General features: G+C 46.7%; 1 protein-coding gene across 8 annotated transcripts in view; it reads left to right on the forward strand.

Moving 5' to 3' along the window:
* The window catches only part of CAMKK2 (calcium/calmodulin dependent protein kinase kinase 2), a 33,044-nt gene that overhangs the window by 11,453 nt on the left and 4,428 nt on the right, over positions 1-17,163 (forward strand). For all 8 annotated transcript variants that reach the window (XM_066609530.1, XM_066609533.1, XM_066609531.1 and 5 more), the window contains 13 exons: positions 3,685-3,732; positions 3,927-3,980; positions 4,641-4,692; positions 5,102-5,235; positions 6,984-7,020; positions 8,703-8,724; positions 9,546-9,634; positions 9,915-10,114; positions 11,857-11,910; positions 13,667-13,740; positions 14,563-14,650; positions 15,061-15,189; positions 16,721-16,821. In XM_066609530.1, the coding sequence (XP_066465627.1) occupies positions 3,685-3,732; positions 3,927-3,980; positions 4,641-4,692; positions 5,102-5,235; positions 6,984-7,020; positions 8,703-8,724; positions 9,546-9,634; positions 9,915-10,114; positions 11,857-11,910; positions 13,667-13,740; positions 14,563-14,650; positions 15,061-15,189; positions 16,721-16,821 (1,082 nt within the window). The remainder of the gene's footprint in view (positions 1-3,684; positions 3,733-3,926; positions 3,981-4,640; positions 4,693-5,101; positions 5,236-6,983; positions 7,021-8,702; positions 8,725-9,545; positions 9,635-9,914; positions 10,115-11,856; positions 11,911-13,666; positions 13,741-14,562; positions 14,651-15,060; positions 15,190-16,720; positions 16,822-17,163) is intronic.

Genomic DNA, 17,163 nt, shown 5'->3' on the forward strand with positions numbered 1-17,163 from the left:
GGGGCTGTTCTTATGTTCTTAAACTACAATTCCCAGGAGGCCTTGCAGGTCTTCTTGTTGTCTGGTGTGCTCCGTGGGGCATTTGGTGGGCTGCTGTGAGATACAGGAAGCTGGACTAGATGGCCTACGGCCTGATCCAGTGGGGCTGTTCTTATGTTCTTAACTACAATTCCCAGGAAGCCTTGCAGGTCTCTTGTTATCTGCTGTGCTCCCTGGGGCATTTGGTGGGCCGCTGTGAGATACAGGAAGCTGGACTAGATGGGCCTACGGCCTGATCCAGTGGGGCTGTTCTTATGTTCTTATGAGAGCCTAACTAAGAGGCCTCTGCCAGGCGGCGCAAGCAAGCAAGCCCACTCTTGGTAGCCTCAGGAGAGGGCACTGTGCTCTTTCCCATGCTCTGAGCCTGGGGGGCTGCCCCTTAGGTGAACAGGGCTAGTGGGCACAAGAAGGTATCGGGATGCCCCTGATAGACAGCTTTTCTCTGTGAACATAAGAACATAAGAACAGCCCCACTGGATCAGGCCATTGGCCCATCTAGTCCAGCTTCCTGTATCTCACAGCGGCCCATCTATGTGCTCATAGGTGTCCCTGGCAACCTCAGGGCTCCAATCCTACCCTGCTGCCTGATCTGCTGCATTAAGGGAACCCCCTGGACTGGGTTTGCACAAGGGAAGGAATGGGGTGGGTTGGTGATGAGTGTGGGGGAAGGCAACCGAGAAGATAAACGGGGGGCAAGGGGGATCCGCGATGCTGTTTGGAGAACCATATATGGAATTGCCTGTTCTGTGACAACAGCAGTTGATTAAAAACAAGAGGTGGGCGGAATAGATGCTGCTTCCAGCCCATTTGCTCTCAATTATGTATTAAGAAGATGCACTTATGCAGCTCAGCTCTCAGCCTGAGTATCCGTACGCTTTGCGCAGCAGATGCGGGGACTGCAGTGGGTGGAGAAGGCAAGACAATAATGCCGGCAGGGATACCGGTGGTGGGGATCCCACACATTCACTAACAGTGATCACCAGAAGGCTTAAAGCAGCAGTGTAGTGTAGTGGTTAGAGTGTCGGGCAAGGACTGGAAAAGTCTGGGTTTCATCCCTCACTTGGCCATGAAGCTTACTGGAGCAGGGCCAACTGAGAGAGAGAGAGAGAGAGAATTTTTTTAAAATAACTGTTGTCTTTTTTTGATGAACTCAAGGCCACCCCAAGAGCTTGTCTCCACTGCTCTACACTTCCTCTTCTGCGCCATACCCCTCTTCCTTTTTTAAGCCAGGGAGTGAAAGGTGGAGGAATTGTGAATGTCAGTGAACATAAGAACAGCCCCACTGGATCAGGCCATAGGCCCATCTAGTCCAGCTTCCTGTATCTCACAGCGGCCCACCAAATGCCCCAGGGAGCACACCAGATAACAATAGGCCTGCAAGGCCTCCTGGGAATTGTAGTTAAGAACATAAGAACAGCCCCACTGGATCAGGCCACAGGCCCATCTAGTCCAGCTTCCTGTATCTCACAGCGGCCCGCCAAATCCCCCAGGGAGCACACCAGATAACAAGAGACCTGCAAGGCCTCCTGGGAATTGTAGTTAAGAACATAAGAACAGCCCCACTGGATCAGGCCATACGCCCGTCTAGTCCAGCTTCCTGTATCTCACAGCGGCCCACCAAATGCCCCAGGGAGCACACCAGATAACAATAGGCCTGCAAGGCCTCCTGGGAATTGTAGTTAAGAACATAAGAACAGCCCCACTGGATCAGGCCATAGGCCCATCTAGTCCAGCTTCCTGTATCTCACAGCGGCCCGCCAAATCCCCCAGGGAGCACACCAGATAACAAGAGACCTGCAAGGCCTCCTGGGAATTGTAGTTAAGAACATAAGAACAGCCCCACTGGATCAGGCCATAGGCCCGTCTAGTCCAGCTTCCTGTATCTCACAGCGGCCCACCAAATGCCCCAGGGAGCACACCAGATAACAAGAGACCTCATCCTGGTGCCCTCCCTTGCATCTGGCATTCTGACATAGCCCATTTCTAAAATCAGGAGGTTGCGCATACACATCGTGGCTTGTAACCCGTAATGGATTTTTCCTCCAGAAACTTGTCCAATCCCCTTTTAAAGGCGTCCAGGCCAGTCGCCATCACCACATCCTGTGGCAAGGAGTTCCACAGACCGACCACACGCTGAGTAAAGAAATATTTTCTTTTGTCTGTTTTAACTCTCCCAACACTCAATTTTAGCGGATGTCCCCTAGTTCTGGTGTTATGTGAGAGTGTAAAGAGCATCCCTCTATCCACTCTGTCCTTCCCGTGCATAATTTTGTATGCCTCAATCATGTCCCCCCTCAGGTGCCTCTTTTCTAGTCCGAAGAGGCCCAAACGCCATAGCCTTTCCTCATAAGGAAGGTGCCCCAGCCCAGCAATCATCTTAGTCGCTCTCTTTTGCACCTTTTCCACTTCCACTATGCCTTTATTGAGATGCGGCGACCGGATCCGCTACCTGAAGCGATCACCTCAATTGGCCTCATGGATGGCCTGAATAGGGAATATGCCTCTGTGTTGCATTATAGAGCAAATCTCTCTCTCTCTCTCTCTCTCCTGCCCACAACCTGTCGTGAACAAAGAGCAGGCCATAAATTAAAAACCTAATAAAAGTTAGTCACTTCCTGATCGTGCCAGAGCTAATACTTGCAAAGGCGCCTTCATTTTTACAACATGTTTAATCCCAACTGTCCCAGGGTTGTACAAACAGTGCTGTGTGGTCATGTGTCCTTGACTCTTCCTCCTACTCAACGTATGTGGAGAAAATGCCACTTCCTCAGCCACTTCATCGGCAGCGGTTCAGGGTAGATTTACTTTGTCCGCAGATGCCAATAAACTGTAGTAATGGATGGCCTTTTATGACTCAAAGGGTATAGCACGTGTGAGAGGATTCCATTCGCACTCCTTTTCTGTTAGTAATGGGGTCAAGTGTTGAGGAACTCCTAGCCGCAGGATGTGGGAATGGCTGCGAGCCTAGAACTATCTAAGCCTTTGATAGCTCACACAATAGATTCTTGAACAACTTCAGAACAGGCCTCCTGCATTGAACGCTAGGAATTACAATAGGTGGACGTAACCTCCATGTTCAGAAACAGTATACCTATGAGTACAAGATGCTGGGGACAGGAAGAGCTCCTCTTATGAGCTTCCCATGGGGGGCATCTGGTGGGCCACTGTTGGGAGAGAGAATGCTTGCCTAGATGGCCCATTCGTGTGACTTCAGAGGACGCTCTAGCCCTCCACTCTTCTCTCCTCCACACGTCTTCCCCATGTCCATTTTCAAATCCACAGAGCAAAAGGAGGCAGAGGATCAGTGGAGGTTGATAGGGGCAGGCAGCAAGGACTGTCCTGGAACTGTCCTGGGTGCAAGCGAGCAGAAGGTCCCAGGCTCAGCCCCTCATATTTCCCCTTAAAATGATCTGTGGGGCAGAACGTCGCATTGAGTTGGCCTGCGATAAGGAGGCAGCTGGGAGCGTGTCTGCCTTTGCGAAGTGTCTGCTGGGCTTAGTATAAATATAATATAGAGAGTGATAATTATGAATGACGATACATTTCTTTGCAATTGTAAGTGAGAAACGCAGCAGAAATACGTGGTATCCTTTTAGGGCTTGCTTGTTAGCTCGTTTTTGGTTTTAACTTCTTCCTCTCTTCCAGGACTGTGTGCAGCTAAATCAATATACACTGAAAGACGAAATTGGAAAGGTGATTTTTTTTTCTTTTAATTGTGCAGACCTGTGTCTGAGTATTGGGAAGGAGCTGGGGTTGTAGGGACATCTGTGCGATGGGAGAGGCAAGGACAAGAGAGGGCCCCTAGCAAACTGGGATCCCAATCCAGCACTTGTCTAACACAGCACCCAGCTGTGGTCCTATCATTCACATCTTCTGCCTTTCTTCAGGGCTCTTACGGGGTTGTGAAGCTGGCGTACAACGAAGACGACAACACCTACTATGTGAGTAGTAGCTGCGGAGTTGGTGTGTGGCAAAACAGTTCACTGCACCGGGGAGTTGGGAGTCCCGAGTTCATCCTGCAGGACATGAGAGCCAATGCAGCATTGTGGTGTTGTACTTGGATCAGGGAGACCTGGGCTCAGATCCCTGCACAAGACTGAACTGGACAACTTTTCCTTCTAGTACCCTAAATGTCATGCCCCTAAAGCTATTGTTAGCGCGGTGGGGGAGGGGGGGAGGGAAACAGCTGTGCCATTCTGTCTGCAGATTAAAGGTGTTGAGATCAACTTGTAGCGGTGTTTTGTGTGTGTGTGAGTGTGAGAGAGAGTTTATATAGTACCCATCCGTGTGGGCGTGACACTTTACAAAGTACAAGAGGACAGGCCCTTGCCCCAAGATGCTTACAGTGTAAAATATTGTGAAGGGGAGGGTAATGGAGATGCAAGGTAACAGGGCAAGAAAATGTGTTGTTTCCATTAAAGGGCCTTGGCTTAAACAGGGGCTGCAGGATTGTGCCACAGGCACTGCATATTAATTATACATACGCAGGGCGCCCAGTGATTTCCCATCCTGGTGATTGATCACACACTCCGCTTCAGTAGTGCTGGCACTCTTGGGTCGTCGCTGGGGCCATCTGATGTGTGCATTTATTTCTCCTACAGGCAATGAAAGTGCTTTCCAAAAAGAAGCTGATGAGGCAAGCGGGTTTTCCACGTAAGTGATAAGCAGAGGGTTACATTGTCCAGCAGCCTGAACCAGCCTGTCGTAAGGCCTTGAGGCGGGTGGGCAACACAGAAGTGAACAGATCTGGATACACAGTGAATTGGTCTCCCTGGCTTTGATACTCAGGCTGTTGCTGGTGCAAACTCTTGACCCTGCCAAGATTTAGGCCAACCTGCCTAAAGGGTCCAAAATTTGGCCTAGAATGTCTGCATGATGAGAGCTATATCCTGGCCACATCTCAAAAATATCCATTCCGATATGAAAGGTTCCCCCATAACATCCCTGCCAGTCTTGCCTCTTGCTGGTTCAAGTGCTCTCACAAATCCAGGGACATTGGAGAGGTGCTGTCCTTCCTGACTTGATGAAAACCCATTGTGTATTTATTATTTTTTAAAAACAGGCCGTCCGCCCCCTCGCGGTGCTAAGCCCCCTCTGGAAGGCTTTTGCCAACCCAAAGGACCCATTGAGCAAGTGTACCAAGAGATTGCCATCTTGAAAAAACTCGACCACCCAAATGTTGTGAAACTGGTGGAGGTGAGGCAGCTCTTGAATGATGATCACAGTCTTTTCTTTATTTTCTTTGTCTTTGTCAATCACGTGGTCTAAATGGTACAAACCCCGTGGGTCCAAAATGTACCACAAAATAATCGTGGATATCGTGGGTTGGTTTCCTGAAGAACGCCACAGAAACTGCACTTGACAGTGAAGCTCCGGGGTGTACATAACCTCATTGTCTGGAGAACACGCTGGCCGTTGCCCATTTCACAGTGACGGTGGGCATGGACTGCTTGGGTCATTAACTGCTTTGCACAGTAGGGAAGGCAGAAGCGGTGTTACTGAAGGGGTGGCCAATGCAATTATTGGCCTCTCCCATACCTTGAAAATATGTTTTGCATATTTTCCCTTCTCTCATTTGCAGCTAACGAGTACTTAGGTGAGACCAAAGTGCTTATTTGTGCTCATTAGTATTTGTGAAACTGGAGAGTTTAAACACATTGCAGAGGAAGTATGGATCTCAGAAGCTTTTTGCATTAGGGTCCCTATTGCAGTGGGGGAAACTAAACATTACTTGCTCTTATTTCTTAATCTGTTTTGCATCTTGCTTTTTTACACTACAGTACTTATAAGTTTTAGGGTGTGTGTACTTTACTTCCCTCTGCTGGATGTTCTTGATACTGGAGACACCCTTACCACAGTACACCTATCAACCACCAAATTGGGGGGGACGGGGACCACACAACGTACATATGTGAACTTTAAGGTTGTTCAGTTATCTAGTTAACTCTAATGCACTTTGGGTTATGTTGATATCTTTGGAAAACACATAATTATCTTCTGGAGGGACTTTAATAGTTGTGAATTTAAGGAGTAAGTCACCCAAATTGGGTTGTGTGAGACGGAGCAGCCACCAAGTTACTGTTCCGAAGCAAAACCTTGGGAGTAGAGATGGAGAAAGAAGAGTATAAGAGAGAAAGGATAGTGGAGCAGAGCAGGGGTGCCCAAACCCTGGCCCTGGGGCCACTTGCGACCCTCAACGACTCCCAATCTGGCCCTCAGGGAGCTTCTAGTCTCCAATGAGCTTCTGGCCCTTCAGAGATTTACTGGAGCCCGCACTGGCCTGATGCAACTGCTCTCAGTGTGACGGCCAACTGTTTGACCTGTCGCATGAGCTACGGGATAAGGGCTCCCTCCACTGCTTGCTGTTTCACATCTGTGATGCAGCAGTGGCAGCAAAGGAAAGGCTGGCCTTGCTTTGTGTAAGGCTTTTTATAGGCCTTGAGCTATTGCAAGACCTTCATTCACTCATATAAGCTCCATCTCTAATGTATACATTTATGTAAATTTATTCAAATTTAAAATGTAAATTTATTATTTTTTTCTTCCTGGCCCCTGACACAGTGTCAGAGAGATGATGTGGCCCTCCTGCCAAAAAGTTTGGACACCCCTGGAGTAGAGGGACAAATATTGTAGCTGATTTAGGACATAAAATGTCCATTCTTTAAAAAAATCCTTTCTTGGGCATGGCCCCCAAGTTTGTTTGGTGTTTTTTTTTTAATACAGGCAGTCATGCGAGCTAGAAACTTGGCTACCTAACATGAAATAAAGATTCTCAGCATTCTGCCTTCTTGAGCACATTTGCTGAATTATGGGAGATCAAGAACCTTGATTATACTGAGAGCTGCCTTTTGAGATGTGCTCTTGGAAAGTGCCTCTGTTATGAGAATCTGGACGTAAGCGTGTTAGCTGTTCATCTCCTCATCTTTTGTCTGTTGCATTGACAGGTGCTAGATGACCCCAGTGAAGACCACCTGTACATGGGTAAACAAACCCCTCTTCTTCCCATTCATTTTCCCCCAAAAGAGACTCCTCCCAGAAGACTCCAGTTTGTGGTGGGACAGTGCAGAAGCTGGCGGGTTCAAAGCATGAAAAAGAGCACTGGAGCCAGGTTGCTCGGGAAAATCTATGCGCTTGCCCCTCCCCATGGTATCTAGGGTACTACCACTGCCAGTGTACTGAGGATTTGGGGATCAGGTGGTCACTCTGACAGTCATGACCCTCGGAAAGATTCTCTAATTGGTTAAGAGCCCTAACTAAATGTTCTCCTGTGCATTTGCAATGGATGTTGGTTCTTCTTTTTTTTTTTTTAAATTAATTTAAAGCATTTTTGAAATCCTTGCATCGACTAAAACTTTAAGGAGTGCAAGAATTTGGAAGGTGGATTGTCTAACTTGGCAGCGAAAGCTCTTTGCAACCAGAGATTTCACCCACCCCAGCATTTTGTTTTTCATAAGGCCCATGTGGGACTTAACAACACAAGGATTGCCGGTAGATGCCTGTGGTCCAGGTTTGTTCAGGCATCCTGCGTACTCAAGTGCCCAGTTCCAGATGGAACGGAGACTAAAATAGATCTCGGATCGCGTTGCCATTATTCTTCCCCTCTGTGCACCATCTGGTGTTTGTTTCAAGCTGGTTTTTAATCAAAGGGCCTCTATAAATTTTTTTTTTTTAAAGCATAACAGAATTCAGGACTGTCTTTTGGGGCACAACACCTCATGTCATTTCCTTGTTCAGTGGTTGTGATCTAGCAGGAGGTGGAGAGTGTGTATATAGGAATGGAGGCTGCCTGCATTTAGCCTTTTCCCCCTTCCTCCTTCAGCCACTGACTTACTGTATGACTTCCACCAAGTCCCTTCACCTCTGGTCCCACTGAATCTCACCACAGCCCAGAGCTGAGATGTCACCAGATACTGGTTTTATGACTTCGGCAGGCTTTAAACCAGAGCTGCTATCCCATGACTAATTTTCAGTCTGCTTGACCACTCTGGGTCTTTCATCTGTGTCACCTGTTTATTGAACTAAGAACCCCATCCCATCCTTTCTATCTGTTCCTAGTCAGTTGAATGGAAACGGCATCTAGAAATGCATAATTTACTTACATTCTTCTGTCTTCCTTTAGGATAGCAGAGCAATTTAGGGCCAGTTCACACATATTTCCAAGGCCTGTTGGCAGTCCATGACCTAAGCCTGTGCTCACATGCTCCCTCTCTCCTTCCCCTTAATTAGTTATCTATTGATTTGCAATTTCCAGAGTTTGCTGTTGCAGTCCACATGTCAAGATTTTGATCTGCAAATCAAACCCTGGTTTAAAGGCCTTGGGGAAAATAAACCATAGTTTGCTGATTTCAGATGTCTTGAGTTACTTCCAAACCAGGAAGTAACTACTGAAAGAGAATAATCAAAGAGAAGAGGGGGGAGATTATGCAAGTAGAGGGCTCAGAACATGATTTTTCATTGTATGTGGATTGACTCATGGTCACCCGTTAAGATGCAGATCCGATCAAGCTCCTCTTAGCAAGGCTAAAACTATGTGTGATTTCCCCTCTGAAGATACAATCTTTAAACTACCAGATGCTTTTTTTCCTGTGTGTGAAAAAACAAGATAACCCTGTGCAGGTTTCCCCTGTCATCATAATTAATTGTCTGTTTCTTTTGCATTTCAGTATTTGAACTTGTGAAAAAAGGGTAAGGAGATAACGTTTTCAGTGCCATTAATGTACACAGAGCAATGCTTCCCAAATTTTTTAGCGCTAAGACCCACTTTTAAAAACAGCAATCTATTGCAACCCACTAGACCCCCCTCAAAAAAATCTAGTAATAGTATTTTTATTGGTTAATAATAATTAATAAATTATTAATAATGATCAGGGAAGCGAAAGAGCAGTTCCTTGCCCCCAAGGATACGACTTCTGAAAGGTTATCCTCTTGCATCAGGAGGGCATGATACAGAGCAGCAATTTTCAGCCTTTTTCATCTCACAGCACACTGACAAGGCACTAAAACTGTCAAGGCACACCAGCAGGTTTTTGATAATTGCCAAGGCACACCATGCTGCCAGTGGGGGGCTCACATCCCTATTGACCCTACTAACAAATGACCTTCCCTCAAATTCCTGTGGACCACTTGCGGCACACCACGGAGTGACCCCCTCTCTTTGTGTAAGGCTCCCCTCCCCCACTTCATTTCTCAAAATATTTCCGATAAATAAATAAGAACGCTAACACTCTGCGTCAAGGCGTGTCTTTCTGTGTCAGAGAATCTGGATTCCGAAACTGTGTCAAGCTATGCAGATACACTTTGCGTATAGAGAGATTTGCACAATTTATGCTGCTTTTGCAAAGAGATAGGAAGTTCCAGCCCCTGAAATACCATCTCCATCCCTCCCCCTGCCTTTTGGGGGTTCACCATGTATTCATCCCTCAGTCTGAGGAGCTTGTCCTTCAGGCACAGGCTGAGCTGACAAAATTCCTCTTTACGAGACCGATTCTGTTTCTCGCCCCTTGCAGGCCCGTAATGGAAGTCCCAAACTTGAAACCTCTTACTGAAGACCAAGCCCGGTTCTACTTTCAAGATCTGATGAAAGGCATTGAATACCGTGAGCTCCCTTAAGGATACTGAAGGTGGTAGGGCAGGGAAGCGGAGAGCACTGAAGGTTTGGGGGGGGCATCACTAGAGGGCAGAGCTCTACACTGGTAGAGGGTCAGACACATGCTTCTTTTTTGAATCCAGGGCATGGAAAGAGGAGCAGTGGGTGGTGTTGGCATCCCACCTCGGGTCTGAAGAGATCTTAGGCTGACCCTGGCAGTGGAGGTTGTTGCACCTGCCAAGACTCCATGCTGTCTCAAATTCACGTCTCGTCCTGTTTTTCTCCACAGTGCATTATCAGAAGATAATCCACCGGGATATTAAGCCTTCTAACCTTTTGGTTGGAGAGGACGGGCACATCAAAATAGCTGATTTTGGCGTGAGCAATGAGTTTAAAGGGACAGATGCCCTCTTAACCAACACGGTGGGCACCCCGGCATTCATGGCACCAGAAACCCTCTCAGAAACCAGGAAAATATTTTCTGGAAAGGTATGTGAGAGGGGTTTGTGTGTGTGTGTGTGTGTTGGGACAACCATTTTTCCCCTATCATCTGATAGGAACTGATGGTTTTCTTAAGGTTGCTTACTGATTAGTGCCTTTAGGGGTGTCGCTTTTCCACAATTGGCTGGAAGGGGAATTAACACAAAGCCTTTACGTGCGTAATATAATGCTGTAGCAATTGGCCCCATCCTTCCCCCTGGCTAACATCCTTCTAGAATGTTTATTCACAAGCAAGTCCTGTGCAGCAAGGATCCCCTGCAATGTTAACTGGTACCTCCCTATACTTTCCATCTCCCCAAATTGCTTCCTGCACAGAGGGACTGGGGAGGATCAGAGATGAAACAATTAGTCCCTTAACTGGTCAGCTTCTGTCTCTGCCGGGGAGGCTTTAATTGCTGATTTCCTTTTAAATTTTGTACATTTCCTTCCTTTCATAGCAAAATAGCTCTTTTTCCACTCCGAAAGGAAAGAAACAAAATAAAAAGAAACCAGTAACTGAAAGAAACGAACATGGGGAATAGAAGCTGACTAATTAAGTGGTAATTCATCACTAGTTCCCTAATTCCCATAGCTGTGCTGAACAGGAAGCAATCACATGGGTGGAAGCTGCAAGGAGGAACCTTTTAGTTTAAGACCCAATAGCCTTTCAACATCACAGCTCTTCGCCAGTCCATACATATTGGCAACCTTCAGTCTCGAGAGACTATGGTATCGCGCTCTGAAAGGTGGTTCTGGAACAGCGTCTAGTGTGGCTGAAAAGGCCAATCCGGGAGTGACAATCCCTTCCATATTGGGAGCAAGTGCAGTCTGTCCCTGGTCTGTCTCCCTGGCTGTGGGCCTTCCTTCTTTGCCTCTTAGCCTCAGACTGTTGGCCAAGTGTCTCTTCAAACTGGGAAAGGCCATGCTGCACAGCCTGCTCAGAGGCCAGGGTTTCCCACTTGTTGAGGTCCATCCCTAAGGCCTTCAGATCCCTCTTGCAGATGTCCTTGTATCGCAGCTGTGGTCTACCTGTAGGGCGCTTTCCTTGCACGAGTTCTCCATAGAGGAGATCCTTTGGGATCCGGCCATCATCCATTCTCACGACATGACCGAGCCAACGCAGGCGTCTCTGTTTCAGCAGTGCATACATGCTAGGGTTTCCAGCACGTTCCAGGACTGTGTTGTTAGGAACTTTGTCCTGCCAGGTGATGCCGAGAATGCGTCGGAGGCAGCGCATGTGGAAAGCGTATGTGGAAAGCCAGTCCATGCTGGTGTGACAATAGCATTTTATTTTATTTTTTAAAATCACAAAAATCAGGTATCAAAAGACAATGATCTGACAATAATGTTATGGTTTCTTCATAAGAAGTGGGTAAACCAAAGATGGCTGTTCAGAGAAAATGGCTATTACAGAATGGCTGGAAGTATATCATCCTCTGTGGTCAGCACTCATTCAACAAACTAGATTTCTCCCAGCACTGTGGGTCTTGTTGGCTAAGCCTGATTAGGTCAGGTTCTTTTTCCACAATAGTTTTACACTTGATTCCCTATCTTGCAGAGATTAATGCTTCCAGGTACTTGGTGTGTATATATGGGTGGGAATGTGTGTAAGTGTAAAATAATAGTTTTATTATAAATAATAAAATAATAATACCAATAAATAATTTGTAAAAAGACAAAACGTCAAGAATTTGGAAATACAAAGAAGTTGTATTTAATCTCTCTCTTTCTCTCTTCCCCCTCCTTCAAAGGCTTTAGATGTTTGGGCGATGGGGATCACCTTGTACTGTTTTGTGTTTGGACAGGTAAGGAACACAGTGGATTTGCTCCAGGGTTATTTGTTTACTTGTCATAAACCAGGCTGAGGGCAGTTCCCTCATAGAATTACATCCACCTGACGTGATATTAATTGTGTTCACCACATGATGACAACGTAATTAAAAGCTTATTTTTATTCATGTGTCACAGCAGAGCCCAGGGAGGCTGGAAGAAGAGGGTTGATAGCCCTTCACTTCCCATTTCCCATTTTAAAAAATTGCATCCCTGAAGCAGACATTGGACCCTCATGGGGCCATTGTAGCACATGACCCTCCAAGTCTTCATTTGCCACATCAGGGATGTATGGGGGGACATGATTGAGACATACAAAATTATGCAGGGGACGGACAGAGTGGATAGAGAGGTGCACTTTACACTCTCAAATAACACCAGAACCAGGGGACATCCACTCAAATTGAGTGTTGGGAGAGTTAGAACAGACCAAAAAAAAAATTTCTTTACTCAGCGTGTGGTTGGTCTGTGGAACTCCTTGCCACAGGATGTGGTGATTGCGTCTAGCCTGGACGCCTTTAAAAGGGGATTGGACAAGTTTCTGGAGGAAAAATCCATTATGGGTTACAAGCTATGATGTGCATGTACAACCTCCTGATTTTAGAATTGGGCTATGTCAGAATGCCAGATGCAAGGGAGGGCACCAGGATGAGGTCTCTTATTATCTGGTGTGCTCCCTGGGGCATTTGGTGGGCCGCTGTGAGATACAGGAAGCTGGACTAGATGGACCTATGGCCTGATCCAGTAGGGCTGTTATTATGTTCTTATCTACAGTTCCCAGGAAGCCTTGCAGGTCTCTTGTTATCTGGTGTGCTCCCTGGGGCATTTGGTGGGCCGCTGTGAGATACAGGAAGCTGGACTAGATGGACCTATGGCCTGATCCAGTAGGGCTGTTATTATGTTCTTATCTACAATTCCCAGGAAGCCTTACAGGTCTCTTGTTATCTGGTGTGCTCCCTGGGGCATTTGGTGGGCCACTGTGAGATACAGGAAGCTGGACTAGATGGGCCTATGGCCTGATCCAGTAGGGCTGTTATTATGTTCTTATCTGCAATTCCCAGGAAGCCTTGCAGGTCTCTTGTTATCTGGTGTGCTCCCTGGGGCATTTGGTGGGCCGCTGTGAGATACAGGAAGCTGGACTAGATGGACCTACAGCCTGATCCAGTGGGGCTGTTCTTATGTTCTTATGTGATTTTCAGTGGAAAAATGCCACACATATGAAGGGCTGGATACCCTCGACCTCCACACCACTGGGTGAGAGGACCAGGCTGTTATTTCCTGGTTGCACCGGCAACAGGGCCAGGTGGGCCTGATCACACAGTGTTGAAGAGCCTGTCCTAGTACAGCTCCTGTTGCCAAGGTTGCCTCACCTGGAGCAGGTGACCAGGGTGTCTCAGGATCACTGGCCAACTGTTAAATTGGTTTAGGCCAGTGGTTCCCAAACTTTTTCAACTGGTGGCTCCTTTGACCTACTGAGCTGTTGGCCACGGCTCCCCATTAGGACTATAATCCTATACAGTGTATGGGGCAGCAGGTTTTTTGCGAGGGTTCCTCACCTCTTGTGGCTGGTTTCCATGGCTATCCAGGGAGCTACGGCTAACTGGGAACCACTGGTTAGGGCTATAGCATAGATAAACTGGACAGGCGAGGAGGAAGTGTTCAAGTTAACCCAAACTGCTGCATTGCTTTCTGAACTCTGGTATTTTTCTCTCTTCCTGCCCCTTATCTCAGTGCCCTTTTATGGATGAGAGGATCCTCAGTTTACACAGCAAGATCAAGAGCCAAATGCTGGAATTTCCTGACCAGTGAGTCTCTGGAAGAGATCCTGTAAAAATCCCCTTGATTTGCTTTCAGTGGTTTTTGTTCTTGCAGACTCCAGATCAATCCTCAAGGGTTGGCAGCCCTACATAATGTAATGGTATCAACATCATCCTGTTGGCAACCTTCAGTCTCAAAAGACTCTGGTATCGCGCTCTGAAAGGTGGTTCTGGAACAGCGTCTAGCGTGGCTGAAAAGGCCGATTCGGGAGTGACAATCCCTTCCACACTGGGAGCAAGTGCAGTCTGTCCCTCAGACTGTTGGCCAAGTGTCTCTTCAAACTGGGAAAGGCCATGCTGCACAGCCTGCCTCCAAGTGGGCCGCTCAGAGGCCAGGGTTTCCCATCAATGATCAGTGGTATCAACATCATGATCAATGGTTGATCAATGGTATCAGCATCATGATCTACTGATATCTACTCCAAACTAAGCCCTATTGAATCCAATGGGATTACTCCCAGATAAGTGTGCATAGGATTGCAGCCCAAATGAAGATGAAACTTCAGTTGTTCACAGCTGGAGCACAATGTTTGTGCTTCTGCCAAGTCACAGGGATGCTGTTGTTGTCGTAGTCTGAAGTCCCAACCCTTGATCCCCAGAATTCCTTCCCCCCTACGTCTGTGATCTTACCAGGAAATGCCCACGTAGTTTCAATTCTGTTTTATTAAGGACTAGAGTCTTGTGCTTTTTAAAAAAAAACGAGATCTGAAATTTCCAGGATACGGATACCAAATACTTTGCTTATGTTTCTGGAAATGCTTGCCAATCTACCAAGCTAATATTTGGCCCCTTTTAATTTATTTTTCTGAGGCCTGACATTTCTGATGAACTGAAGGACCTGATCACACGGATGCTGGACAAAACTCCTGAATCCAGGATCACAATTCCAGAAATAAAGGTATCTGACAATGAACGCCCACCTCCTTATGAAGTATGGAGTCTCTGTGACCCATAGCTTGGCCCAAATCTCATGGAAAAGGTGCGTTTTGAGAAGGGAATTGACGGAAGGAAGCCTCATGTGGGTGTTCTGGGGTTCCAGGCATAGGAACCCTGTAAGGGTTCTCCATGAGGGAGAAGGGGCATATTCCTTTAAGGGAACAGGAGAACTGAGAATGGTGGAGGAGGAAGGGCCATGTTCTTCCACTATTTGAAAGGGAGTTTTGCACTAGGGTATAGGGCAAAAGATTTGGGCATTTTCCATCTTGTTTTAGGAATCAGTGTCCCGGCATCTATACTACCTTTTCTAGTTGTGAAAAAGAGAACATCCATAGTTCTGCCATAGCTAGTCTTTCTTGTTCTTCGTTCAAGGTGCACCCTTGGGTCACCAAGAACGGGGTGGAACCGTTGCCAACAGAAGATGAGAACTGCACACTCATCGAGGTGACCGAAGAAGAGGTTGAGAACTCCATTAAGCATATCCCGAGCTTGGCCACTGTGGTGAGCGAGACCTGGAGGACCGCATGGGTTTGGTTGTGCCTCCCTTATTTGTGCCACGAGGAGTTTCAAGGGCAGTTTAAATCTGTTCCAAACCTATTTAACTGCCGCAGTTGTTAGTAATTCATATTGTTCTATAAAGGAGCTAGAATTCTATGATTAAGGGTATTTGAGAACAAAACGGCTAATGTTATAATGCCATTGTGCAAATCGATGGTAAGGCCACACCTGGAGTATTGTGTCCAGTTCTGGTCACCGCATCTCAAAAAAGACATAGTGGAAATGGAAAAGGTGCAAAAGAGAGCGACTAAGATGATTACGGGGCTGGGGCACCTTCCTTATGAGGAAAGGCTACGGCGTTTGGGCCTCTTCAGCCTAGAAAAGAGGCGCCTGAAGGGGGACATGATTGAGACATAGAAAATTATGCAGCGGATAGACAGAGTGGATAGAGAGATGCTCTTTACACTCTCACATAACACCAGAACCAGGGGACATCCACTAAAATTGAGTGTTGGGAGAGTTAGAACAGACAAGAGAAAATATTTCTTTACTCAGCGTGTGTTTGGTCTGTGGAACTCCTTGCCACAGGATGTGGTGACGGCGTCTAGCCTGGACGCCTTTAAAGGGGGATTGGACAAGTTTCTGGAGGAAAAATCCATTACGGGGTACAAGCCATGATGTGTATGCGCAGCCTCCTGATTTTAGAAATGGGTTATGTCAGAATGCCAGATGCAAGGGAGGGTACCAGGATGAGGTCTCTTGTTCTCTGGTGTGCTCCCTGGGGCATTTAGTGGGCTGCTGTGAGATACAGGAAGCTGGACTAGATGGGCCTATGGCCTGATCCAGTGGGGCTGTTCTTATGTTCAATCTGATACACAGGTACATGGGAGTAATTCTCATTGTACTCAGTGGGTCTGGCTTCTGAGTGGACATGTCTATGATTGCACTGTTAGAGGCTATTATACAGAAGGAAGTAGTAAACTCTGGACGTGATCACTTTAGATTGCACGAATGTGTGTGTCTGGGGGTGGGGGGAAGAGAATGTTTTTGGAATGTTCTTCCATGTAAAAAAGAACTCCTGCATGTAGTAAATTAGCACATAGAGAGCGACTAGCCTTTCTCGTGGATGTGTTAGTTTCCCATTCAGGTCTGTACCATAAAAATTTACCCGCATGAAAGAATCTAGCATAAATAGGAAAGCTTGATGTTGTCTCTTTTTTCCTGATACGCTAGCTTTTTTATAGCTTTTTATACAAGTAACTTACCGGTAAGTTTGGGGTTTTTTTTTTGAACGGATTAATATTATTATAATTATGGATTTTGTTCCTGATTCTTTAAAAAAAAACAACTCTCACATTTTAATTAAATTATGCAAGAGCCAATAGCTCATTTCTCTGTCAGAATCCATTTCAAAGAAGAACAGAGCAGGTTCTTTGAGTGACCCTGAAGAGAGAGGTCCTACCCTGTCCCAATCTCCCCTTATCCCGTGGAATCCTCATGTCATTGAACTCAAATGTCAGATCTTCTCTTTCAGATCCTGGTAAAATCAATGATCAGGAAGAGATCATTTGGGAACCCATTTGAGGGAAGTAGAAGGGAAGAGAGATCATTGTCGGCACCGGGAAACTTATTGACGTAAGTATTGGAGTGTACCTGTCTTTTTCTTAAACTGGCAGTTTCCAAGCTGATCTGGGGAGAGGCAGGCTCACGAAAAGGTAGTTTGCCCGGTTGCCACCCACCTTGGTCACAGAGAAGAGCCTCGGAATCTAATCTTAGTGTTTGGGCAGCTTCATGCAAGAGGTGGTGATCTTTCAGGCTGAAGGCTATTGCTCTATGTCCCAGAATCATCTTCATTAGGTGCATGTGAGGGAAGCTGACCAAGGGAAGCAGGGCCTAGTGATTAGCACACAGAATACCCCTTCCTACTCTCCGCTTCATTGACTTATTCAGTGGCTGAATGGGGAGAAACAGGTACAT

Source organism: Tiliqua scincoides, chromosome 14, assembly GCF_035046505.1.
Source record: "Tiliqua scincoides isolate rTilSci1 chromosome 14, rTilSci1.hap2, whole genome shotgun sequence".
NCBI lineage: Eukaryota > Metazoa > Chordata > Lepidosauria > Squamata > Scincidae > Tiliqua > Tiliqua scincoides.